Here is a 25,316-nt window from a genome sequence, read left to right as displayed (position 1 = left end):
TGGCAAATGACTCTGCTGTCCTGACATTGGTCGGGAGTTCGTTCCACCACTGAGGCACCAGAACAGAGAAGAGTCTGGACTTTGCTGAGCGACATTTGTTTGATTTCAGCGATGGTGGTACCAGCCGGCCAGCTGAAGTAGAGGAGCGGAGTGCTCGCTTCGGGGCATGAGGTTTGACCAGTGTTTGAAGGTAGGCAGGTGCCGTTCCATTGATGGCCCTGAAGGCCAGTGTCATCGTCTTGAATTGGATGCGTGCTGCAACAGGGAGCCAGTGGAGGTCACGGAGGAGGGGGGGTCACGTGGGAGAATTTGGGTAGATTGAAGATAAGGCGTGCTGCAGCGTTCTGGATACGCTGCAATGGTTTAATCGCATAGGCCGGGAGTCCGGCCAGGAGAGAGTTGCAGTAGTCAAGGCGGGAGATGACCAGTGCTTGGACCAAGAGCTGCGTTGCATCCTTTGTGAGGAAGGTCCGAATCCTGCGGATATTGTAGAGGGCAAATCTGCAGGATCGGGCCACAGCAGTGATGTTGGGGGTGCAGGATAGTTGGTCATCGAGGATTACACCCAGGTTCCTCGCAGTTGAGGAAGGAAATACTGTGATGCCCTCAACAGTGACCGACAGGTCCATGTGAGGGCAGTCTTTCCCTGGGATGAAGAGGAGTTCGGTTTTATTCAGGTTAAGCTTGAGGTGATGTGCAGTTGTCCAGACAGAGATGTCAGCCAGACAGTCCGAGATGCGAGTTGCAATGTGAGCGTCAGAGGACGGGGGAAAAGAGAGGAACAGCTGGGTGTCATCAGCGTAGCAATGGTAGGAGAATCCATGCGATGTGATAACAGAACCTAGTGATCTGGTGTATAGTGAGAACAGAAGCGGTCCTAATACTGAGCCTTGAGGGACACCCGTGTCCAGAGAGCAGGGTTTGGACATAGAGCCATTCCATGTGACCTGAAAGGTGCGGTTTGTCAGGTATGATGTAAACCAGGTGAGAGCAGAGTCGGTTATGCCAAGTTCAGCCAGAGTGGAGAGGAGAATTTGGTGGTTGACTGTGTCGAATGCAGCAGATAGGTCAAGGAGAATGAGAACGGAGGAGTTGGATGATGTTTTGGCGTCTCGCAGGGACTCGGTCACAGTGAGGAGGGCCGTCTCAGTGGAGTGGGCAGTCCTGAATCCTGATTGGTTAGGGTCTAGGAGGTTCTTCCGCAAGAGATAGGATGACAGTTGGTTGTAGGCAGCACGTTCCAAGGTTTTAGAGAGGAATGAAAGAAGAGATACAGGTCTGTAGCTTTGGATGTCAGTAGCGTCAAGGGTGGGTTTTTTCAGGAGAGGCTTCACGATAGCGGTCTTAAAATCCGCTGGAATGACACCTGAGGTGAGGGAGGAGTTGATCAGGGTGGTGAGGAATGGCAAGATGTCGTGTGAGATGTCCTGGAGAAGAGAGGAGGGAATCGGGTCAAGGGAGCAGGTGGTGGCACGGTTAGATGTAACAAGTGCGTGAACGTCTTCAGAGGTGAGGGGGCTAAAGCTGGTAAGACCATCCGAGTTGAGAGTTGGGGGAGATGTCTTCTGGGAGGGAATAGGCGTGAATGATGAGCTGATGTCATTTACTTTCTTGGTAAAGTAAGTTGCAAAGTCATCGGCAGTAAGGAAGGAAGGGGGCGGAGGGGTAGGAGGGGTGAGGAGGGAAGAGAACATGGAGAAGAGTTTCCTGGGGTTGGAGGCAGAAGAGTTGATCTTTGCCAGGTAGAAGGCAGATTTAGCTGCCGAAACAGTTGAGGTGAAGTCAGAGAGGAGGAGGTGGTAGTGAGCAAGGTCCTCGTGCTGTCCCGATTTCTTCCATTTTCTCTCTGACGCTCGCAACAATGATCTGTTGGTTCGCAGAGGTTCAGACAGCCAGGGAGGGGGGGGAGATGATCGCGCCGGTCGTGCGATTGGGGGACAGAGAGTGTCCAAAGAAGAGGCGAGTGAGGACATCAGGATAGAGGAGGCTTCCTCAGTAGGCATTAAGGAGAACTGTTCCGAGGATGGGAGCGAGGAGATAACAGTTGAGGAGAGAGCGGAGGGAGTGAGGGATTTCAGGTTGCGGCGGCTGGTGACCATTCGAGGCGTAGAGGGGAGGGATGTGGTGGGCTTCATGGGGAGGGAGAAAGTCACAAAGTGGTGGTCGGACACGGTGAGCGGGGTAACAGAGATTGCCGAGATGCCACAGGATCTTGTGAAGACAAGGTCAAGTTGGTTCCCGGCCCGGTGAGTTGGTGGAGAGGGGGAGAGCGTAAGGTCAAATGCGGAAAAGAAGTCGATGAATTCAGATGAGTGTAGCTTTCCCGAGTGGATGTTGAAGTCACCGAGGACGACGAGCGGTGTGCCATCATCAGGGGAGCAGCTCAGGAGGGCATCCATCTCATCCAAAAAGTCACCAAGAGGACCGGGTGGGCGATAGATCACTATGATGTTGAGTTTGAAAGGAATGGTGACAGCGACGGCGTGAAATTCAAGCATAGATTGGGGTTGGTGGTCGAGAGAAAGGACCTGGTAGGACCATGTGGGTGAGATGAGGAGCCCAGTTCCTCCTCCTCGCCCTGTTCGTCTTGGGGAGTGTGAAAACGAGTAGGCAGTTGAAAGGGCAGCTGGAGTGGCAGTGTTTTCTGGGGTGATCCAGGTCTCTGTGAGGGCCAGGAAGTGGAGAGACTGCAGGGAGGCATAGGCTGAGATGGTGTCCGCCTTCTTGACTGCAGACTGGCAGTTCCACAGCCCCCCTAGTACTTCAAGTTCCTTACCGGTGGAGATTGGTGGGTAGCAGAGATTGGATGGGTTACAGCCTCGAATGAAGGGACTTCGGTAAAATCTTCTCCAGTGCGATGTCCTGACTGGGATAGGATAAGACACATGGCTGCGAGGGGGGGGGGGGGGGTTGAGATGTTATACCTACCTCAATGGGCTTCCTCTCTGGACTCCCACAGATAGACTCCCTGTGTCTTTGTTCAGCTGTCTTCGTTCTGATGGCCCGACGCTGCAGCTGACGCTGTAGTGACAGCCTTTTAAGTGCTCAATTTACCGCAAGTACTGACTGTGGCTCCTCCTTCCCTCTAATCAAGTCTATTCACTACAGGTGAGCTGGCTCAAACAAGCTGATTGCTCACTTACCATAGACAGCTTCACAAGAAGTTCAACAACAAGCTATCAATACTAGACTAAATGTTACCACTAGCTTTACACACACAATGCCTAAACCCAAATCTACAATTAGTTTCTGACTTACCAACAAGAGACAAAGCAGCTTCCTTCCTTTCTCCAGACCAAATATATATATATACTTACCTCCATGGTTCATATATATACATATATTGTTATTTATTTCTCTAGTTTTGGCGTCGCCTCCTGAACAACGAAACTGCAGTTTGCTTCTGATGTCGACCTCCAGATCTGAACTGCCTTAAACATGCATCCTCTCTGCTGGCCACCAGGGGGCTACTCCTCTCTGGTTGTATAGAAGTCTATGAGAAAATGGTCCTACTTCTCTCTGCTGGCCACCAGGGGGCGACTCCTCTCTTGTTGTATAGAAGTCTATGAGAAAATTGGTCCTACTTCTCTCTGCTGGCCACCAGGGGGCGACTCCTCTCTGGTTGTATAGAAGTCTATGAGAAAATGGTCCTACTTCTCTCTTGATGTATTTTCTCAGTAAACATTGTAAACATGAGTTTATGGTCTCAATCTCTAGTTTCAAGTCTTCTTCAATCCAGCATGATGTTCATTTAGTACATTATGGTCCATTTAGAGTTCACCAGACCAGAAAGCAGGGGAGCTTTAGGGGGCGGGGGCTTACCTGCTGATTGACAGGTCCATTTAGAGTCCACCAGACCAGAAAGCAGGGGATGCTTTAGGGGGCGGGGCTACCTTGCGTTGTTGGTGTTTTCCTCTTTTACCTTTCCACAGAAAAGTTCCAAAATGTGTACTTTTGTTGCGTTTTTGTGTTTGAATTGAATGTTTTGGGGGGGTTTTTTCCGTCCTAAACCGAACCGAGTGTTCCCTGAACCGAACTGTGTAGATTTGTAGTTTTGTTTTGTTCGTCTTTCAAACTGTTTGAAGCTGCTGTTGGACCGTCCATAATAACAAACACTGTGAGTGAGTTCAAGCAGTGATGCTACATGTTTAGAGCTTTTATTGTGAAGGGAAAGAAGTCAACGTGGAGGCGATAAGAGTATTTCCCCAAATTGATAAATGTGTGTGTGTTGCTCTGCTCACATTAAATGTTTCATCTTCACAGATTCGGCTCTCTTACCGACCGTCACCTTTCCTTCAGAGCAATGCATGATGGTCTATAATGCTGCTGTTTTTCAGTCTTTCATGTGACTCTGTAGTTTTACCAACCGTGACAGACTTAATATTTAACTTTGGGCGTCTATAACTTTACTGATGACATGTGATGCATCTTTAATTTCATAGTGATGGATGTGTTACCTCGTTGCCAGACCAGGAGTCGGAGCAAACAGGCCTGGTTCACGCATCGTTTCACATCAGTTCATTCTCAGTTTACCAGTTACACCTCCTTTTAACCCTGCAAAGCCTGACACATCGAAACTTATTATCTTTTTTTGTTTATTAAGCCTTTTAACAACCCCCCCCCCCCCCCCCCCCCCTAAAAAAAATGTGACATGACGGTTCAATGATAAAGCACCATATAGAATAGAATTGTATTTAAATAGGGACGATACAGTTTAACGTCCTTCCAATACAAAGAATGCAACTGATGTGCTGCACAGAGTTTATAGCTCATTATTTTTTATTTTCAACCCTCGTTAAGCTCGTACATGTACACAACATAATCAGCACAAAATTATATCAATGAACAACCTGCTGTAAACTACATTACACAGTAATAAAATACATATACATAATCAGCATAATAAGATATAAAAACTACATTACACAGATATAAAATACATATACATAATCAGCATAATAAGATATAAAAACTACATTACACAGTAATAAAATACATATACATAATCAGCATAATAAGATATAAAAACTACATTACACAGATATAAAATACATATACATAACCAGCATAATAAGATATAAAAACTACATTACACAGATATAAAATACATATACATAATCAGCATAATAAGATATAAAAACTACATTACACAGATATAAAATACATATACATAATCAGCATAATAAGATATAAAAACTACATTACACAGATATAAAATACATATACATAATCAGCATAATCAGATATAAAAACTACATAACACAGTAATATAATACATATACATAATCAGCATAAGATATAAAAACTACATTACACAGTCATAAAATACATATACATAATCTGTCACAACGGGTAGGACCCAAATGCAGTTAATCAGCCGAGGGGGCAAGATAGGGAGAAACGAAAAGTGAGGTTTATTTAAGCTGAATACAAAAACAAGGGAGTCAGGTAGAAAAAAACATTCAAAAAGGGGACAAAAGGCAAAGTAGCAACAAAAAAAGGCAAAGTTCAAATCAAACATGGAAAACTGTGGGGGAGTCAAGACAGCAGAAACAACAAGGACCAGGAAGTACAAGACAGCAGGACTACAAAATAAAACAGGAAACCAACACTACAAAAACCAACAGTCATGACATGGACAAGACAAGAAAAACAAGTGACAAGACAAGACAGAAGGACTACAAAAACCCCAGAAACCAAAACAACAAAACCCACAGTCATGACATAATCAGCATAATAAGATATAAAAACTACATTACATAGTACACGAATATACACACCACAAAGTCAGTACTGTATATTATTACATTTACAAGTTAAATATCAGGAAGAGTTAAAGGGTACAGCTCTGTTTCTCTTTTAGCCAACACTTAAAGGTACTATTGACAACATTGATTACATCCGGCCACTAGATGTCGCTCTGTTATGGCAGGTCTCTGGATGGACCTGGAAAGAGGCTCGGGACTCAACTATGTAGACATTTGAACATTAATTTAAGAAAACAAAGATGAGTGAAGCTCTCAAAGTTAAGTATCTTTTTAGTATTTGTTAGTGATGCCAACGGATGGCTTTTGATCGGGGAATGTTAAAGTAATTTATAAAACGACTAAAGGGTGGAGCAAGTATTGAACCTTGGGGTATTCACATTGTGTTTAAAAAAGATGACTTTTCTTCGTTAACTTCAACACACTGTTCTCGAGTTTGAAGATATGACATTTACATTTAGGGCATTTAGCAGACGCTTTTGTCCAAAGCGACTTACAATAAGTACATTTGTCAAAAGAAAGAAACCACAACATATCATTGCCGATAAAGTAAGAGCTAAAAAATAGAAACAACTGTTGGATCCTCGTCTGAGTAAAGTAGTAGCTGTTCATCAAACATACCTTAAGAGCAACAGTGCTATGATCAAAGTGCTATAGGTAAGAACATGGAGTGTTAGTGGGTCATGCTATGCAGAATCCAGGTGAAGTCTGAACAGGTGAGTCTTGAGCCTTTTTCAGAAGATGGCAGTGACTCTGTTGTCCTGACATTAGTCGGGAGTTCGTTCCACCACTGAGGACCAGAACAGAGAAGAGTCTGGACTTTGCTGAGCGACATTTGTTTGATTATAGCGATGGTGGTACCAGCCGGCCAGCTGAAGTAGAGGAGCGAAGTGCTCGCTTCGGGGCGTGAGGTTTGACCAGTGTTGGTAGATGGGTGCCGTTCCATTACGATACAACGCCTTATTAACCCACACAACGTCACCTGTGATAATATCTCTGTTTCAGCGTCTCCATGTCTGCAGATGACGCCTCGTTGCTAATCCACTAGATCCTTAGATCCTGTTGTAGAGTAACTTCTCAAGAATGATGTAATGTTCTGGACTTGCTTTGGCTGTTAAAGTCAACAAGTCCGGCCGGGTGGTGCCGTCCTAAAACAACGACTTGGCTGAATAAAAGAGCAGCAGGGAGGCTGAAGCCACCAGTCGACCCTGAAAGGAGACCAACCTGCTACAGTTCTGCTTCGTTCGCATTTTCGTTTCCTGTTGAAGATCTTCGTCCGAACCACGATGCTGACCGCGTCTCTGCTCGTCTTTGCTGCGGCTCTGACCGCCGGCGCAGCCACTGGTGGTGAGTGTTAACGCAGGGCATCATGGGAACGCAAAGAGGGGAAAGTACACGTTCAAGTACTCCGTATTTGTGCTAGAGCAGGGCTATTCAATTGGCGGCCCGCGGTCCAAATCCGGCCCGCCAATCAAGTTGGACTGGCCCGCGGAAGATTTCTAAATAAATAAATAAATCCTTCATACCAGCAAAGTGCTGGTAAAATAGCATGTTATACATCCCCCGGGAAGATAGGTGGCGGTATGCACACAAAAGACGCGAGAAAAGGAAGAAGAAGATTCAAACAAGGAAGCGGCTCCTGCACGACGTGCGTTGAAAAAGAAAACAAACATTGCAGCTCGCCTCCACTAGACTAGCTGGTGTGTAACCATGTCGCTATCAAAACTGAAAAAAAGAAAAGTTGATTGTAGCTTAAGTGAGCTGCTGTTTACCTCATCAGATGCACTATAAATGTGTTATTATTTTCAAATGTGTTGTAGCTAAAAGAAGACATGATATGCTTTTTTTGAGCTGCTGTGATGGAGCTAAAAGCCAGATGCACATCCTGCACTTAAATGTTTTTTTTTCAAAGATGTTTTATATTTCATTTAAAATGGTTTCGAGGAGATGTGTGATGAAGCTAGCTACGTTCTAATCAAGAAAGCATGTTTACAGTTGTTGCACAGATATTAAGCACTTTTACATGAGAAGTATGTTACTTTTGCAATGTAGTTAAATAAACATTGTGAAAATGTGGTAGCGTGTTGTGTCAAGTATACATATAATGACATTAATGGCTCAGGGGGGCGGTCTGGCCCCCGGCCCCTTGGGTTTCTGACAATGTGGCCCCCTGAACAATTTAATTGAATAGCCCTGTGCTAGAGTATCTCAGGTGAGTATTATATATAGATATATTTGACAGCTGTAATTACTGTGAAGATATTTTTTTGGTGATTGTTACAGTGACAAAAGTTCAACAACGTTTCACGGCCACTGTAGGGAAAAAACATGGAGGGGAGAGAGGGGGCAATATTCCGAGAAAAAAAGGGGCGAATTTGTGAGTTTTTTGGCAAATTTTTTGATCGGAAAATTCACCCCCTCCCTCACCTCTGTGTTTTTTTTCCATGTATTCACGTTAACATACAGGTGTATAGAATGAATATCGGCGATATGAAGAAGTTTGGTTCCCACTTACGCCGGATGTTTGCCGTTGCTATGACAACAAGTGAAAGCTACCGCTAGAATCTCAGCCCAACCGGCCCGATCAATAAACACCCATAAGATGACAACATGTTCTCATATGAATAAAAGCAACAATCAGCATTAGCATCATCACCCTAAGGACCTTAACGAGGCGTCGCACGTTGGGATGAGCATAAACATACGTTCATGGGACGTTAGCTAGCATAGATGCTGGTTGTAAGCATCATAAATTTGTGACTCGAATATTTGCAACTTTTCTTCCTACAGTGGCCCTGATACACCGTTCGTGGACATGAATTCTCCTTTTATTTTTTTCTTGTCATTCAGCACGACTTTCAGACTTTAGGTTCGGACTGAACAACGTCGGTTTTAGGCAACAAAAGGTGTTCATTTTATAAAACCAACAGCTTTTTGTGTTCGCATCGACCCGTTTGTGGGACTCGGTTACCGAGTTACCGAGTGCCTTTCCAAACTTCCAGGTCTTCCGGAGCCGGAGGACACGATGGAGCCGCTCCCTCCAAACGGTGAGTTGCTATCTGTTACGATTTTTACAGAATGTCTTTTGTTGCAGCTGAAACATTGAACTCTTATAAACATTTCTCTAAATGTGTTTCCAGTGGAGCACGTCGTCGTTAAGAGGTCTTTGTCGTGTAGAGGGGGTTAGACGAGTGCCAACGGCCGCTGCTTCCTCTATGTTTCCACACCGCTGAGCTGGGACGATGCCGAGGTGATCGGGACGGTTCGCAGTTTTGTTCGTCTTCTGATTGGCTGCCTGTGCTCGACATGTGACATGTCTCTCCATCCCCCCCGCAGAGAAACTGTCAGACCCACGGTGGAAACCTGGCATCGGTGCACAGCCTCCACGAGTGCATGCTGATCCAGAATCTGATCAAGAAGATTAGCCGTTCATACCCGACAACGTGGCTCGGAGGCTCCGATGGACAAGAGGTGTGTCGCACAGAACGGATAAGTAACCTCGCTGAAAACGGCATCCAATCAGAGCCGACCAGAGAACCCCCCCCCTACAGTCTATGGTTTAATGTTGTATTCTAATCTTCTAGGAGGGGTCCTGGTTCTGGAGTGACGGTTCATGTTTTAACTTCCACTACTGGCATGAAGGAGAGCCTAATAATTATCGCAATGAAGACTGTCTGGAGATGAACTTTCGAGGTAAATATATGTATATATTTTGTATATTTGTTTCAAACAAGTCTGCAGAAGTCAGGTGGTGCACTGAACCATGAGACGACCTCCAGATCTGAACTGCCTTAAACTGTTATTCTCTCTGCTGGCCACCAGGGGGCGACTCCTCTCTGGTTGTATAGAAGTCTATGAGAAAATGGTCCTACTTCTCTCTGCTGGCCACCAGGGGGCGACTCCTCTCTGGTTGTATAGAAGTCTATGAGAAAATGGTCCTACTTCTCTCTGCTGGCCACCAGGGGGCGACTCCTCTCTGGTTGTATAGAAGTCTATGAGAAAATGGTCCTACTTCTCTCTGCTGGCCACCAGGGGGCGACTCCTCTCTGGTTGTATAGAAGTCTATGAGAAAATGGTCCTACTTCTCTCTTGATGTATTATCCCAGTTAACATTGTAAACATGAGTTTATGGTCTCAATCTCTAGTTTCAAGTCTTCTTCAATTCAGCATGATGTTCATTTACTACATTATGGTCCATTTAGAGTCCACCAGACCAGAAAGCAGGGGATGCTTTAGGGGGCGGGGCTACCTTTCGTGTTGGTGTTTTCCTCTTTTACCTTTCCTCAGAAAAGTTCCAAAATGTGTACTTTTGTTGCGTTTTTGTGTTTGAATTTCATGTTTTTTTTTTTTTTTTTTCCTAAACTGAACCGAGTGTTCCCTGAACCGAACTGTGTAGATTTGTAGTTTTGTTTTGTTCGTCTTTCAAACTGTTTGAAACTGCTGTTGGACCGTCCATAATAACAAACACTGTGAGTGAATTTAAGTTTCCCCAGGTCAGCAGTGATGCTACATGTTTAGAGCTTTTATTGTGAAGGGATAGAAGTCAATATGGAGGTGATAAGAGTATTTCCCCAAATTGATAAATGTGTGTCTGTGTTGCTCTGCTCACATTAAATGTTTCATCTTCACAGATTCGTCTCCATCACACCCCTCTCTTACCGAATATTTACCTTTGGGCGTCTATAACTTTACTGGTGACATGTGATGCATCTTTAATTTCATAGCAATGGATGTGTTACCTCGTTGCCCGACCAGGAGTCTGGTTCACGGTTCAGTCTGTTTTCTCACCAACGCATCGTTTCACATCAGTTAATTCTCACTGTTCACCGGTTACAAACGACTAAACGGTGGAGCAAGTATTGAACCTTGGGGTATTCACATTGTGTTTAAAATAGATGACTTTTCTTCGTTAACTTTAACACACTGTTCTCGAGTTTGAAGATATGACCCAAACCAATCAACTGCTTCTTTAGAAAAGTTAAAAGTAAACCGCTTAGATCGGAGAGCCTTCCTGTCAGACAGCCGTTGATCACGACACCTAACACCTGTAGAGACGCCTTATTAACCCACACAACGTCACCTGTGATTGTTTAATATCTTCTTTCAGCGTCTCCATGTCTGCAGATGACGCCTCGTTGCTAATCCACTACCATGAAAGATCCTGTTGTAGAGGAACTTCTCAAGAATTGTTGTTCTGGACTTGCATTGGCTGTTAAGGTCAACAAGTCCGGCCGGGTGGTGCCGTCCTAAAACAACGACTTGGCTGAATAAAAGAGCAGCAGGGAGGCTGAAGCCACCAGTCGACCCTGAAAGGAGACCAACCTGCTACAGTTTTGCTTCGTTCGCATTTTCGTTTCCTGTTGAAGATCTTCGTCCGAACCACGATGCTGACCTTGCCGAGTCTCTGCTCGTCTTTGCTGCGGCTCTGACCACCGCCGCCGGCGCCACCACCGGTGAGTGTTAACGCAGGGCATCATGGGAACGCAACAAGGGGAAAGTACACGTGCAAGTACACCGTATTTGTGCTTGAGTATCTCAGAGGTATACATATATTTGACAGCTGTGAAGATTTTTGGGGGGATTGTTACAGTAACAAAAGTTCGACAGCGTATCACGGCCACTGTAGGGAAAAAACACGGATGGGAGAGAGGGGGCAATATTCTGAGGAAAAAAGTGGCAAATGTATTTCTCGGAAAATTTACCCCCTCCCCCATTAGCTAGCATAGGTTGTAAGCATCATAAATTTGGGAGTTTATGAACTTTTTCTAGTCGTTCAGCACGACTTTCAGACTTTAGGTTCAAACTTAACAACGTCGGTTTTAGGCAACATTAGGTGTTAAGTTTTAGAAAAATTAACAGATGGCTTTTTGCGTTGGCATCGACCCATTTGTGGGACTTGGTTCCCGAGTTACCGAGTGCCTTTCCAAACCTCCAGGTCTTCCGGAGCTGGAGGACACGACGGAGCCGCTCCCTCCAAATGGTGAGTTGCTATCTGGTCCGATTTTTACAGAATGTCTTTTGTTGCAGCTGAAATATTGAATTATTGTTCGTGGGACTCGGTTACCGAGTTACCGAGTTAGGGAGTTACTGAGTTACCGAGTTACCGAGTTCCTTTCCAAACCTCCAGGTCTTCCGGAGCTGGAGGACACGACGGAGCCGCTCCCTCCAAATGGTGAGTTGCTATCTGGTCCGATTTTTACAGAATGTCTTTTGTTGCAGCTGAAATATTGAATTATTGTTCGTGGGACTCGGTTACCGAGTTACCGAGTTAGTGAGTTACCGAGTTACCGGGTTCCTTTCCAAACTTGAAGGTCTTCCGGAGTCGGAGGACACGACAGAGCCGCTTCCTCCTAACGGTGAGTTGCTATCTGTTCCGATTTTTACAGAATGTCTGAATGGCTGAAACATTGAACTCTAGTAAACGTTTTCTCTAAATGCGTTTCCAGTGGAGCACGCCGTCGTAAAGAGGTGGTTGTGGAAGCGGTTTTGGAGGTGGTCGTTGTCGTGTAAAAGGGGTTGGACGAGGGCCCACGGCCGCTGCTTCCTCTATGTTTCCACGCCGCTGAGCTGGGCCAACGCCGAGGTGATGGGACGGTTCGCAATGTTGTTCATCTTCTGATTGGCTGCCTGTGCTCGACATGTGACGTCTCTCTCCACCCCCCCCCCCCCAGAGAAACTGTCAGGCCCGCGGTGGAAACCTGGCATCGGTGCACAGCCTCCATGAGTACAGGCTGATCCAGAATCTGATCAAGAAGATATGCCGTTCATACCCGAGAACGTGGCTCGGAGGCTCCGATGGACAAGAGGTGCGTCGCACAGAACGATAAGTAACCTCGCTGAAAACATCATCCAATCAGAGCCAGCTAGAGAACCCCCCCCCACACAGTCTATGGTTTAATGTTGTATTCTAATCTTCTAGGAGGGGTTCTGGTTCTGGAGTGACGGTTCAGGTTTTAAATTCCACAACTGGCATCACAGAGAGCCTAATAATATTGGCAATGAAGACTGTCTGGAGATGAACTTTGGAGGTAAAAAATAAATAAATAAATATATATATATATATATATATATATATATATATATATATATATATATATATATATATATATATATATATTCATTTAGTACATTATGGCCCATTTAAAGTCCAACAGACCAGAAAGCAGGGGATGCTTTAGGGGGCGGGGCTTACCTGCTGATTGACAGGTCGCTACCAATGCTAGTTAGCTACTAAGATGACTTTAACACTTAAAGGGACTTAGGGCAGGATCAAGAAATAAGACTCAACAGTGACACGACGGCCGTTAGGGTAACTGCAGCCATCTGCCAAGCCGGCGCGGTAGCGCGCACGAACTCTTCAGTGCAGCTGATGCTGTGACACGGTTATTTATTTACTCGCTGTTCACGTGACTGTTTACTACAAGCCCTCCGCACATGCCTCCGCGGAACTACGTTGGTAGCATACATCTGCGAACAGCATCATGTCAAGCGACGAAGTAAGTAAACAAGTGTTTATTTTAGTGTAACTTTAGGATGACGAATTGCCGCTGATAAAACCTTCGTTTTCTTCTTGGTATTACTTTTTAGTGGACTTTGTGTGCTGGTGGGTCGTTTTCCGGCCGAAGCAGAGTCCATTACTACACATACAGTACTTGAGTCCACCGCGCTTGTCTTCTTCTGGTCTCCAAGCCGCCGAGTACGCGCATTCAGCGTCATTTGAGGTCACGTCCGCCGGACTGCGCGGGAAATTCGGACCACGAATTGCAGTACATCATGCAGCACACAGCCTGTTCAAGGCAATGGGGAGATATGTGTGTGGTCTCATTCTTTTTGGTTTTGAACGCTTCATCACCCATTAGCATTAAAAGACTTAAAGTGAATGTTTATTTTTTCACAAATCCTGCCCTAAGTCCCTTTAAGCTGTAAAGTTGACCTTGAATTATAGAAGCTAACTTTGCTAGCAGCTTCACACCAGAATCCACATGGATCCAGATCCAGATGGATCCAGATCCAGTAAAGGTGCCGCTCTGCCCCTTAACATCTCCCTCTGTGTTTCACAGGTCACAGGAAGTTTAACGACCAGTCCTGCAAAGACAAAAGACCGTCCGTCTGCGCCGTCAAAGCCTATCGTTGCAAACGCTTTCATCTGTTTGGATGAAGGAGAAACGTGCAGCAGCTGATCATCTGATCACCTGATCGTTGTGTCTTATTGATCCATAATTCTTTCTTCTTTTCTTCCTTCAGAGTTTATCTCGTCTTACACATAATTAAAGGTTTAAGCATGAAAAACAAAGTCTGAGAAATCTTTATTTGCACGTTACTATCAGAGTATTATTTATATATTATTGTATTATTATCAGTACGTAACTTTCAATAACGCTCGATGCGCTTCGTCCCGTCGCTCTACGTACGACGTGTTGGCGGTTTGTTCGAAAACACATTTTTATTAATAATTTGGTTAATTTAAATTTTAATTCCTTTCCTTTAAATAATTTAAATGAATTAGTAATAAGTGTAATCATTTTGACGTAGCATATTTTTACCTTTACTGTATCAATAAGATTATTAATCATTTGTTTAGAATAGTGTATTATTAAAAATGATAATGTATTAATCAGTGTTGGGCAAGTTACTTCAAAAGTGTAATGCATTATTTATTACTTGTTACTGTTATTTCAAAATAATTAGTTACATTACAATATTACTGTCTTTGAATTGTAAGGCATTACACTACTTTTACATTACTTTTGCATTACTTTTTGCCAAAATAAAAGGAAATATGGATTTTTTGTTCTCAATAGATCTTCTTGTGTTCAATGCAGCTCATTACACAGCAGGATGTGATGTTTTTCGCTTCAAAATAAAAGAACGGAAAATGACTCGTATCCCGTTATTCATTTTTAAAAACGGAAAACGAGAAACGGAAACGACTCGTTAACTGATATTAGATATTGTGTTCATGAATGGGATTCGGGGATGAAATAACAGGGCCATTTTTCATTCCAGATTTGCCGTTCGTCTTTTTTAATGACCCTGAAGGCGCCGTGTTATGCTGTGAAATGACCTGAAAGCCTACCTGAGACATTTAGGGGAGCTCTACAACACTGTTCATTAACGCTCTGACAGCGTCTGACGCTCGCGTTTTGAAATAAACCTACTGTTTTAAACTCGCACCTAAAGCGTTATGACGCGGACATAAAAGCGGTTCAAAACCGACGGGGAGAATCGGAGCCTCCGCCTCTTCGCCGCCGCCCCTCAGCTGTTGATCCTCGGTGTGACTGCCGGGGTCGGCTGCGCTCTGACCGACCGGGAGCCGCTCCGTGAGTCGGTGTCCAGCTCATGGAGCCTGCTAACAACAGCGCTTAATTAACATAGTGTAGAGTTACACGGACCGGCTTTCACACTTTTCCAAAAGTGGAGCGTTTGCCCATCTCGCGATCGCGAATGTAGAGTCAATTGATTTCGGGTTTAAAATGAATTGTAACGCGCGTTACTGAGATTTGTACCGTGTAAAATATTACCAGTTTTTTTTTTGTAATGCCTTACATTACCGCGTTACAGCAAAACGTAATGCATTACAGTAGGCTAATGCATTACTTTTCTACTCCCAACACTGGTATTAGTACAAATATTGATTATTTAATGGATTAGTAATAATCTTGATAATTGTAATGTATTCTTAATATTATTAATTGTAATGCCATTGTCACATATTACAAATTTCAATGTATTAGTAACACATTTGGAATTAGCATTTTATTTAACAGACAAATACATGAATTTCAAAATAATTGAGTCAGCCAAATAGATTGGGAGCTCGTTGCTATTTTTGTACGATATTTCTGTCCCTACGATATTTTTCCAAACTTGTTTCGTAATGAATTTGTGTGAGAAACGTGTTGGGAACCCGTTTAAATGTAACACGTTAGAATTGTTAAATTAAATTAGAATTGTTAAATGGCTTGAAACCACTTTGTGTCAAAAAAGTGAGCTTTTTGTTTCGTTTGTGTTTCTTATCTTTACGTCCCATTTCCATCCACGTACGGAGTTTCAGAGTCCTTCTGTTTGGTGGTGAGGGGGCGTGGCCCTGCCCCCTTCACTGGTTGCAAACGTCCAAGATGGCGACGGCCAAAGGCTTCGAAACCGCAGTCCAGGAGCCGACGGGTGGCCTGGCCATGACGACGTTTATTTCCGATACGCCGGTCTGGTCTTAAATCATCGTCGTCTTTCTCAATATTTGGAAAATGTGGCTTCAAATGAGAGAAGATGACAGAAAAAGATTTGGACCGAATGTTTGCGGATGATGTGATGGTTTTTTAACAATCTTCTCCTCCTCTTGTGTCTTTAGTTTTCTTTTGAACGATGTTTTTAATACAAGCAAAGCTGTGTGCAGTTTACTGACATCACACTACAGGACTTGTGGGTAATGGAGTTCATATTTGCTTACATTGAACCAAATCAATAGATGTCTGTAAATGTTAATTAACTTTATTGGCTTTACGGATGAAACTATAACATAAAAATATATTAGAGTGAGTTAACGTTACGTTAAACAACGTTTTTAATGATTGATTAATGATTTTTAATGATTTATTTTTTATGTAAATCATGTAGAAACATGGAGTAAAATATTAAAAACATATTAAGTTGATATAATAGGAAAACCATTTCAGGTAGAGAGTAAAAGTTAAACTTGAGCATTCAGTTAATTATGAATAGATTTCAGGTTGTAACTAATTAAATGGTATCTTTATCAAACATTAATAAGTTGCTTAATTATAAGTTGCGTTTTAAGTTGCTATAATAACGTTTATGAAGATGCAGTGAATCTGGACCACAAATCTTTGATTAACAACTTTCTAGTAAACATTTACAGCTGCAAAGGTTTTTTTCAAACCTGGCAACCCCAAAAGTTGATTATATTGATATTTTTATTACAAAAAGTGTTTTTCTTTATTTCTACTGTACAAATCAGACTGGGCTTGTGTATGTGTCCTCATTTGGCCTGAAGGTGGCGCTCTCTCTGTCTCTCTTTGTGTTGCCATGGATTCATCTTACCTGCTGATTGACAGGTCCATTTAGAGTCCACCAGACCAGAAGCAGGGGATGCTTTAGGGGGCGGGGCTACCTCGTGTTGTTGGTGTTTTCCTCTTTTACCTTTCCACAGAAAAGTTCCAAAATGTGCACTTTTGTTGTGTTTTTGTGTTTGAATTTCATGTTTTGGGTTTGTTTTGTCCTAAACAGAACCGAACTGTGTAGATTTGTAGTTTTGTTTTGTTCGTCTTTCAAACTGTTTGAGGCTGCTGTTGGACCGTCCATACTAACAAACACTGTGAGTGAATTTAAGTTTCCCCAGGTCAGCAGTGATGCTACATGTTTAGAGCTTTTATTGTGAAGGGATAGAAGTCAATATGGAGGTGATAAGAGTATTTCCCCAAATTGATAAATGTGTGTGTGTTGCTCTGCTCACATTACTGGTTACACCATTACACAACTTGACTGGTGACATGTGATGCATCTTTAATTTCATAGTGATGGATGTGTTGCCAGACCAGGAGTCTGGTTCACGGTTCAGTCTGTTTTCTCACCAACGCATCGTTTCACATCGGTTCATTCTCACAGTTTACCAGTTACACCTCTGTTTTATTACACAGTAATAAAAGACATATACATAATCAGCATAATAAGATATAAAAACTACATTACACAGTAATAAAATACATGTACATAATCAGCATAATAAGATATAAAAACTACATTACACAGTAAAAAAATAAATATAGATAATCAGCATAAGATATAAAAACTACATTACACAGTAATAAAATAAATATAGAAAATCAGCATAATAAGATATAAAAACTACATTACACAGTACACCAATATACACACCACAAAATCAGTACTTTGTACTATTAAATATAACACCTTACAAGTTAAATATCAGGAAGAGTTAAAGGGTACAGCTTTGTTTCTCTTTTAGCCAACACTTAAAGGGGCTATTGACAACATTGATTACATCCGGCCACTAGATGTCGCTCTGTTATGGCAGGTCTCTGGATGGACCTGGAAAGAGGCTCGGGCAGTGGAGGCGCCAGAGTATTTTTTCTGGTTCAACTACGGTGGGGCTCAAATCAATGCCAGAATTTCAATGTGAATATATAACAACACCCTCCCACAGCTATAAACACGCACACACAGTGAGAGAGAGAGACAGAGACAGCTAAACGTAAATAGTTACGTTAACAGCACAGCAGGTGGATGGATCCAAGCAGGCACGTGCACAAAGGGTAATTTTTCCTGATGGGGCGCCCCGGGCCGTTACGACGTGACGTGGTGGTGCTGTTGGACTCCGCACTGCTCTCAAAGTTAAGTATCTTTTTAGTATTTGGTAGTGATGCCAACAGATGGCTTTTGATCAGGGAAAGTTAAAGGCAAGTCATTTATAAAACGACTAAAGGGTGGAGCAAGTATTGAACCTTGGGGTATTCACATTGTGTTTAAAAAAGATTACTTTTCTTTGTTAACTTCAACACACTGTTCTCGAGTTTGAAGATATGACATTTACATTTAGGGCATTTAGCAGACGCTTTTGTCCAAAGCGACTTACAATAAGTACATTTGTCTCGCCACTGTCGCTGTAAAGCTTGCCCCTGGGTGATGTTGGGACTTTGAAATTGTGTTGACTCTTGAAATTTTGAGCGTATTCTAGTCCTGCTCAATATTAAGTGTCCTGAGATGACTTCTGTTGTTTGACACTATAAAATTGAATTTAATTGAATTTATTATGTAAGGTGACCTTGGATGTTTGAAAGGCGCCAACAAATAAAATGTATTATTATTATTATTATTATTATTATTATTATTATTATTATTAATAAAAGAAAGAAACCACAACATATCATTGCCGATAAAGTAAAAGCTAAAAAATAGAAACAAGTGTTAGGTCCTTGTCTGAGTAAAGTAGTAGCTGTTCAGGAAACATATCTTAAGAGCAACAGTGCTATGATCAAATTGCCATAGGTAAGAACATGGAGTGTTAGTGAGTCATGCTATGCAGAGTCGAGGTGAAGTCTGAACAGGTGAGTCTCCTTTTTCTGAAGATGACAGTGACTCTGCTGTCCTGACATTGGTCGGGAGTTCGTTCCACCACTGAGGACCAGAACAGAGAAGAGTCTGGACTTTGCTGAGTGACATTAGTTTGATTTCAGCGATGGTGGTACCAGCCGGCCAGCTGAAGTAGAGGAGCGAAGTGCTCGCTTCGGGGCGTGAGGTTTGACCAGTGTTTGAAGGTAGATGGGTGCCGTTCCATTGATGGCCCTGAAGGCCAGTGCCCTCGTCTTGAATTGGACCCAAACCAATCAACTGCTTCTTTTGAAAAGTTAAAAGTAAACTACTAAGATCTGTGAGCCTTCCTGTCAGAAAGCCGCTGACCACGACGCCTAACACCTGTAGCGATACGACGCCTTATTAACTAACACAACGTCACCTGTGATTGTTTAATATCTTCTTTCAGCGTCTCCATGTCTGCAGATGACGCCTCACTGCGAATCCACTACCATGAAAGATCCTGTTGTAGAGGAACTTCTCAAGAATTATGTTATGTTCTGGACTTGCTTTGGCTGTTAAAGTCAACAAGTCCGGCCGGGCGGCTCCATCCTCAAACAACGACTTGGCTGAATAAAAGAGCAGCAGGGAGGCTGAAGCCACCAGTCGACCCTGAAAGGAGACCAACCTGCTACAGTTTTGCTTCGTTCGCATTTTCGTTTCCTGTTGAAGATCTTCGTCCGAACCACGATGCTGACCGCGTCTCTGCTCGTCTTTGCTGCGGCTCTGACCACCGCCGCCGGCGCCACCACCGGTGAGTGTTAACGCAGGGCATCATGGGAACACAAAGAGGGGAAAGTTCACATGCAAGTACACCGTATTTGTGCTAGAGTATCTCAGAGGTGAATATTAAATATACATATATTTGACAGCTGTAACTACTGTGAAGATTTTTTTTGTGATTGTTACAGTGCCACAAGTTCGACAGCGTATCACGGCCACTGTACGGAAAAAACACGGAGGGGAGAGAGGGGGCAATATTCTGAGGAAAAAAAGTTGCAAATGTATTTTTCCGAAAATGTACCCCCTCCCTCATTAGCTAGCATAGATGCTGGTTGTAAGCATCGTAAATTTGGGAGGTTATGAACTCGCAAATAAGCAACTTTTCTTTCTACAGTGGCCCTGATACACCGTTGTACAAAAGCAGATGAAAGATTTGCGTACATGGACATGAATTTTCATCGTCGTTCAGCACGACTTTCAGACTTTAGGTTCAAACTTAAAGTCCCAGTCGGCAAGTCCGGCGGATCGAGGGAACTCTGTCAGATTTAGAATGTTTACAACTCTCACGCTCCTCCCCCTCGACCACCGAGCTCCTTCCCCTCGACTTCGTGCCCTTTGAAATCCCTTAGATCACGCCACCTTTGAAACGCGGGTCCGATGTTGACTCTGGTTTTATCACAGGCCTCGTCGCAATCTTTCTTTTTTTCCTTCTTTCCCACCGGTGTTTTCTTTTCCTTGGTTGTTTTGGACCTCCTCGTTTCGGGTTTTAACCGAGGAATTGTAAGATTGTTGCTGCCCTCTCAAACGAGTAGGCAGTTGAAAGGGCAGCTGTCGGGCAGTGTTTTCTGGGGTGATCCAGGTCTCCGTAAGGGCCAGGAAGTGGAGAGTCTGCAGGGAGGCATAGGCTGAAATGGTGTCCGACTTCTTGACTGCAGACTGGCAGTTCCACAGCCCCCCTAGTACTTCAAGTTCCTTACCGGTGGAGAGTGGCGGGTAGCAGAGATTGGATGGGTTACAGCCTCGACCAATGGGTCTCTGGTGAAATCTTCCCTGGTTTGATGTCCTGACTGGGATAGGACACATGACTGCGATGGGTGGTGGTTGAGATGTTATGCCTACTTCAATGGACTTCCTCGATGGACTCCCACTGATAGACTCCCTTGTCTTTGTTCTGCTGTCTTCCCACAGACTCCCACAGATAGACTCCCTTGTCTTTGTTCAACTGTCTTCCCACAGACTCCCACAGATAGACTCCCTTGTCTTTGTTCTGCTGTCTTCCCACAGACTCCCACAGATAGACTCCCTTGTCTTTGTTCTGCTGTCTTCCCACAGACTCCCACAGATAGACTCCCTTGTCTTTGTTCAACTGTCTTCGTTCGGCTGTCCTGATGCTGTAGTGACAGCCTTTTAAGTGCTCAGTTTACCTCATGCGCAGAGTGAGACCCCTCCCTCCAATCAAGTTTATTCACTACAGCTGAGCTGGCTGAAACTAGCTGATTGCCCACTCAGTAAGATCAGCTTCACAACAATGTAAACAACAGGCAAGACTAAATGTTACAACTAGCTTTACTCACAGAATGCCTAAACCCAAATCTACAAATAGTTTCTGACTTACCAACAAGCAGCTTCCTTCCTTTCTCCAGATAATATGTAGAATCATCTGGATCCAGATCCAGATGGATCCAGATCCAGTAAGGGTGCTGCTCTGCCCCTAAACATCTCCCTCTGTATTTCACAGGTCAGAAGAAGTTTCAAAATAATTGAATCAGCCAAATAGATCGGGGATCTCTTTGCTATTTTGGTACGATGTTTCTGTTCCTACGATATTTTTCCAAACTTGTTTAGTAATGAATTTGTGTCAAAAAAGTGTTTCTTATCTTTACGTCCTGTTTTCCATCCACATTGCAGCATCATCCTTCTGTTTGGTGGTGAGGGGGGCGTGGCCCTGCCCCCTTCCCTGGTTGCAAACGTCCAAGATGGCGACGGCCAAAGGCTTCGACACCGCAGTCCAGGAGCCGCCATTTTGAGTCCAACAGACCAGAAAGCAGCGGATTCTTTAGGGGGCGGGGCTACCTTGCGTTGTTGGTGTTTTCCTCTTTTACCTTTCCACAGAAAAGTTCCAAAATGTGTACTTTTGTTGTGTTTTTGTGTTTGAATTTCATGTTTTAGGTTTTTTTTTGTCCTAAACCGAACCGAGTGTTCCCTGAACCGAACTGTGTAGATTTGTAGTTTTGTTTTGTTCGTCTTTCAAACTGTTTGAAGCTGCTGTTGGACCGTCCATAATAACAAACACTATGAGTGAGTTCAAGCAGTGATGCTACATGTTTAGAGCTTTTATTGTGAAGGGATAGAAGTCAACGTGGAGGTGATAAGAGTATTTCCCCAAATTGATAAATGTGTGTCTGTGTTGCTCTGCTCACATTAAATGTTTCATCTTCACAGATTCGTCTCTCTTACCGACCGTCACCTTTCCCTCAGAGCAATGCATGATGGTCTATTAAGCTGTGTTGTTTTTCAGTCTTTCATGTGAATCTGTAGTTTTACCAACCGTGACAGAGTTAATATTTACCTTTTGGGCGTCTATAACTTTACTGATGACATGTGATGCATCTTTAATTTCATAGTGATGGATGTGTTACCTCGTTGCCAGACCAGGAGTCTGGTTCACGGTTCAGTCTGTTTTCTCACCATGAGGGAAGGTGACAGAAGTATTAATAATATAATTAAGTATCTTTTTAGTATTTGGTAGTGATGCAAACGGATGGCTTTTGATCGGGGAAAGTTAAAGTCATTTATAAAACGACTAAACGGTGAAGCAAGTATTGAACCTTGGGGTATTCACATTGTATTTAAAATAGATGACTTTTCGTTTTGTTTACTTTAACACACTGTTCTCGAGTTTGAAGATATGACCCAAAGCAATCAACTGCATCTTTAGAAAAGTTAAAAGTAAACCGCTTAGATTGGAGAGCCTTCCTGTCAGACAGCCGCTGATCACGACGCCTAACACCTGTAGCGATACGACGCCTTATTAATCCACACAACGTCACCTGTGATTGTTTAATATCTCTGTTTCAGCGTCTCCATGTCTGCAGATGACGCCTCGTTGCTAATCCACTAGATCCTTAGATCCTGTTGTAAAGGAACTTCTCAAGAATGATGTTATGTTCTGGACTTGCTTTGGCTGTTAAAGTCAACAAGTCCGGCCGGGTGATGCCGTCCTAAAACAACGACTTGGCTGAATAAAAGAGCAGCAGGGAGGCTGAAGCCACCAGTCGACCCTGAAAGGAGACCAACCTGCTACAGTTTTGCTTCGTTCGCATTTTCGTTTCCTGTTGAAGATCTTCATCCGAACCACGATGCTGACCGCGTCTCTGCTCGTCTTTGCTGCGGCACTGACCACCGCCGCCGGCGCCACCACCGGTGAGTGTTAACGCAGGGCATCATGGGAACGCAAAGAGGGGAATGTACACATGCAAGTACACCGTATATGTGCTCGAGTATCTCAGAGGTGAATATTAAATATACATATATTTGACAGCTGTAACAACTGTGAAGATTTTTTGGGGGGATTGTTACAGTAACAAAAGTTCGACAGCGTATCACGGCCACTGTAGGGAAAAATCACGGAGGGGAGAGAGGGGGCAATATTCTGAGGAAAAAAGTGGCAAATGTATCTCTCGGAAAATTTACCCCCTCCATCACCTCTGTACGTTAGCTAGCATAGATACTGGTTGTAAGCATCATAAATTTGGGAGGTTATGAACTCGCAAATTTGCAACTTTTCTTTCTACAGCGGCCCTGATACACCGTCGTACAAAAGCAGATGAAAGATTTGCGTACGTGGACATGAATTTTCCTTTTATTTTCTTCTTGTCGTTCAGCACGACTTTCAGACTTTAGGTTCAAACTTAACAACGTCGGTTTTTAGGCAACAAAAGGTGTTAGTTTTAGAAAAATCAACAGATGGCTTTTTGCGTTGGCATCAACCCGTTCGAGGGACTCGGTTGGCAAGTTACCGAGTTAGTGAGTTTTACCGAGTGCCTTTCCAAACCTCCAGGTCTTCCGGAGCCGGAGGACACGACGGAGCCGCTCCCTCCAAACGGTGAGTTGCTATCTGTTCCGATTTTTACAGAATGTCTTTTGTTGCAGCTGAAACGTTGAGCTCTTATAAACGTTTTCTCTAAATGTGTTTCCAGTGGAGCACGTCGTCGTAAAGAGGTCGTTGTTGTGTAAAGTTGGTTGGACGAGTGCCAACGGCCGCTGCTTCCTCTATGTTTCCACGCAGCTGAGCTGGGACGATGCCGAGGTGATCGGGACGGTTCGCAATGTTGTTTGTCTTCTGATTCGCTGCCTGTGCTCGACATGTGACATGTCTCTCCATCCCCCCCGCAGAGAAACTGTCAGACCCACGGTGGAAACCTGGCATCGGTGCACAGCCTCCATGAGTACAAGCTGATCCAGAATCTGATCAAGAAGATGAGCCGTTCATACCCGACAACGTGGCTCGGAGGCTCCGATGGACAAGAGGTGCGTCGCACAGAACGGATAAGTAACCTCGCTGAAAACATCATCCAATCAGAGCCAGCCAGAGAACACCCCCCCCCCCCCCCCCCCCACAGTCTATGGTTTAATGTTGTATTCTAATCTTCTAGGAGGGGTCCTGGTTCTGGAGTGACGGTTCATGTTTTAACTTCAACTACTGGCATAAAGGAGAGCCTAATAATCTTGGCAATGAAAACTGCGTGGAGATGAACTTTGGAGGTATATATATATATATAATATATTGTTATTAATTATTTATCTAGTTTCGGACGTTGCCTTCTGAACAACGAAACTACAGTTTGCTCCTGATGTACAAACAAATTTGTTTCAAACAAGTCTGCAGAAGTCAGGTGGTGCACTGAACCAGGAGACGACCTCCAGATCTGAACTGCCTTAAATTGTTATTCTCTCTGCTGGCCACCAGGGGACAACTCCTCTCTGGTTGTATAGAAGTCTATGAGAAAATGGTCCTACTTCTCTCTGCTGGCCACCAGGGGGTGACTCCTCTCTGGTTGTATAGAAGTCTATGAGAAAATGGTCCTACTTCTCTCTGCTGGCCACCAGGGGGCGACTCCTCTCTGGTTGTATAGAAGTCTATGAGAAAATGGTCCTACTTCTCTCTGCTGGCCACCAGGGGGCGACTCCTCTCTGGTTGTATAGAAGTCTATGAGAAAATGGTCCTACTTCTCTCTGCTGGCCACCAGGGGGCGACTCCTCTCTGGTTGTATAGAAGTCTATGAGAAAATGGTCCTACTTCTCTCTGCTGGCCACCAGGGGGCGACTCCTCTCTGGTTGTATAGAAGTCTATGAGAAAATGGTCCTACTTCTCTCTGCTGGCCACCAGGGGGCGACTCCTCTCTGGTTGTATAGAAGTCTATGAGAAAATGGTCCTACTTCTCTCTTGATGTATTATCTCAGTAAACATTGTAAACATGAGTTTATGGTCTCAATCTCTAGTTTCAAGTCTTCTTCAATCCAGCATGATGTTCATTTAGTACATTATGGTCCATTTAGAGTCCACCAGACCAGAAAGCAGGGGATGCTTTAGGGGGTGGGGCTTACTTTAATGGCCTCATGAATATAGCGCTTTTCTCCAAAGACATTCACCCATTCACTCACACATTCACACACCGACAGCGGAGTCAACCACGCAGGGCTTCAGCCAACTCGTCAGGA

General features: G+C 43.9%; 1 protein-coding gene across 5 annotated transcripts in view; it reads left to right on the top strand.

Moving 5' to 3' along the window:
• The window catches only part of LOC311008646 (galactose-specific lectin nattectin-like), a 98,356-nt gene that overhangs the window by 24,828 nt on the left and 48,212 nt on the right, over positions 1-25,316 (top strand). The window contains exons 1-8 of one of the 5 annotated variants that reach the window (XM_084002432.1): positions 6,835-7,112; positions 8,768-8,812; positions 11,893-11,937; positions 12,077-12,121; positions 12,212-12,348; positions 12,437-12,571; positions 12,685-12,793; positions 13,826-14,058. In XM_084002432.1, the coding sequence (XP_083858558.1) occupies positions 7,052-7,112; positions 8,768-8,812; positions 11,893-11,937; positions 12,077-12,121; positions 12,212-12,348; positions 12,437-12,571; positions 12,685-12,793; positions 13,826-13,923 (675 nt within the window). In that variant the 5' untranslated portion in view covers positions 6,835-7,051 and the 3' untranslated portion in view covers positions 13,924-14,058. Of the gene's footprint in view, positions 1-6,834; positions 7,113-8,767; positions 8,813-11,700; positions 11,746-11,892; positions 11,938-12,076; positions 12,122-12,211; positions 12,349-12,436; positions 12,572-12,684; positions 12,794-13,825; positions 14,059-23,655; positions 23,701-23,794; positions 23,905-23,990; positions 24,126-24,250; positions 24,360-25,316 lie in introns of those variants that run through there. The other 4 variants (XM_084002433.1, XM_084002431.1, XM_084002427.1 and 1 more) reach the window with 4 other exon arrangements.

The sequence above is a fragment of the Eutrigla gurnardus genome, assembly GCF_963514095.1.
Source record: "Eutrigla gurnardus genome assembly, chromosome: 23".
In the NCBI taxonomy this organism is placed as follows: domain Eukaryota; kingdom Metazoa; phylum Chordata; class Actinopteri; order Perciformes; family Triglidae; genus Eutrigla; species Eutrigla gurnardus.
Note: the sequence above shows the minus strand (reverse complement) of the source record. Positions and strands in the feature narration are given on the sequence as shown.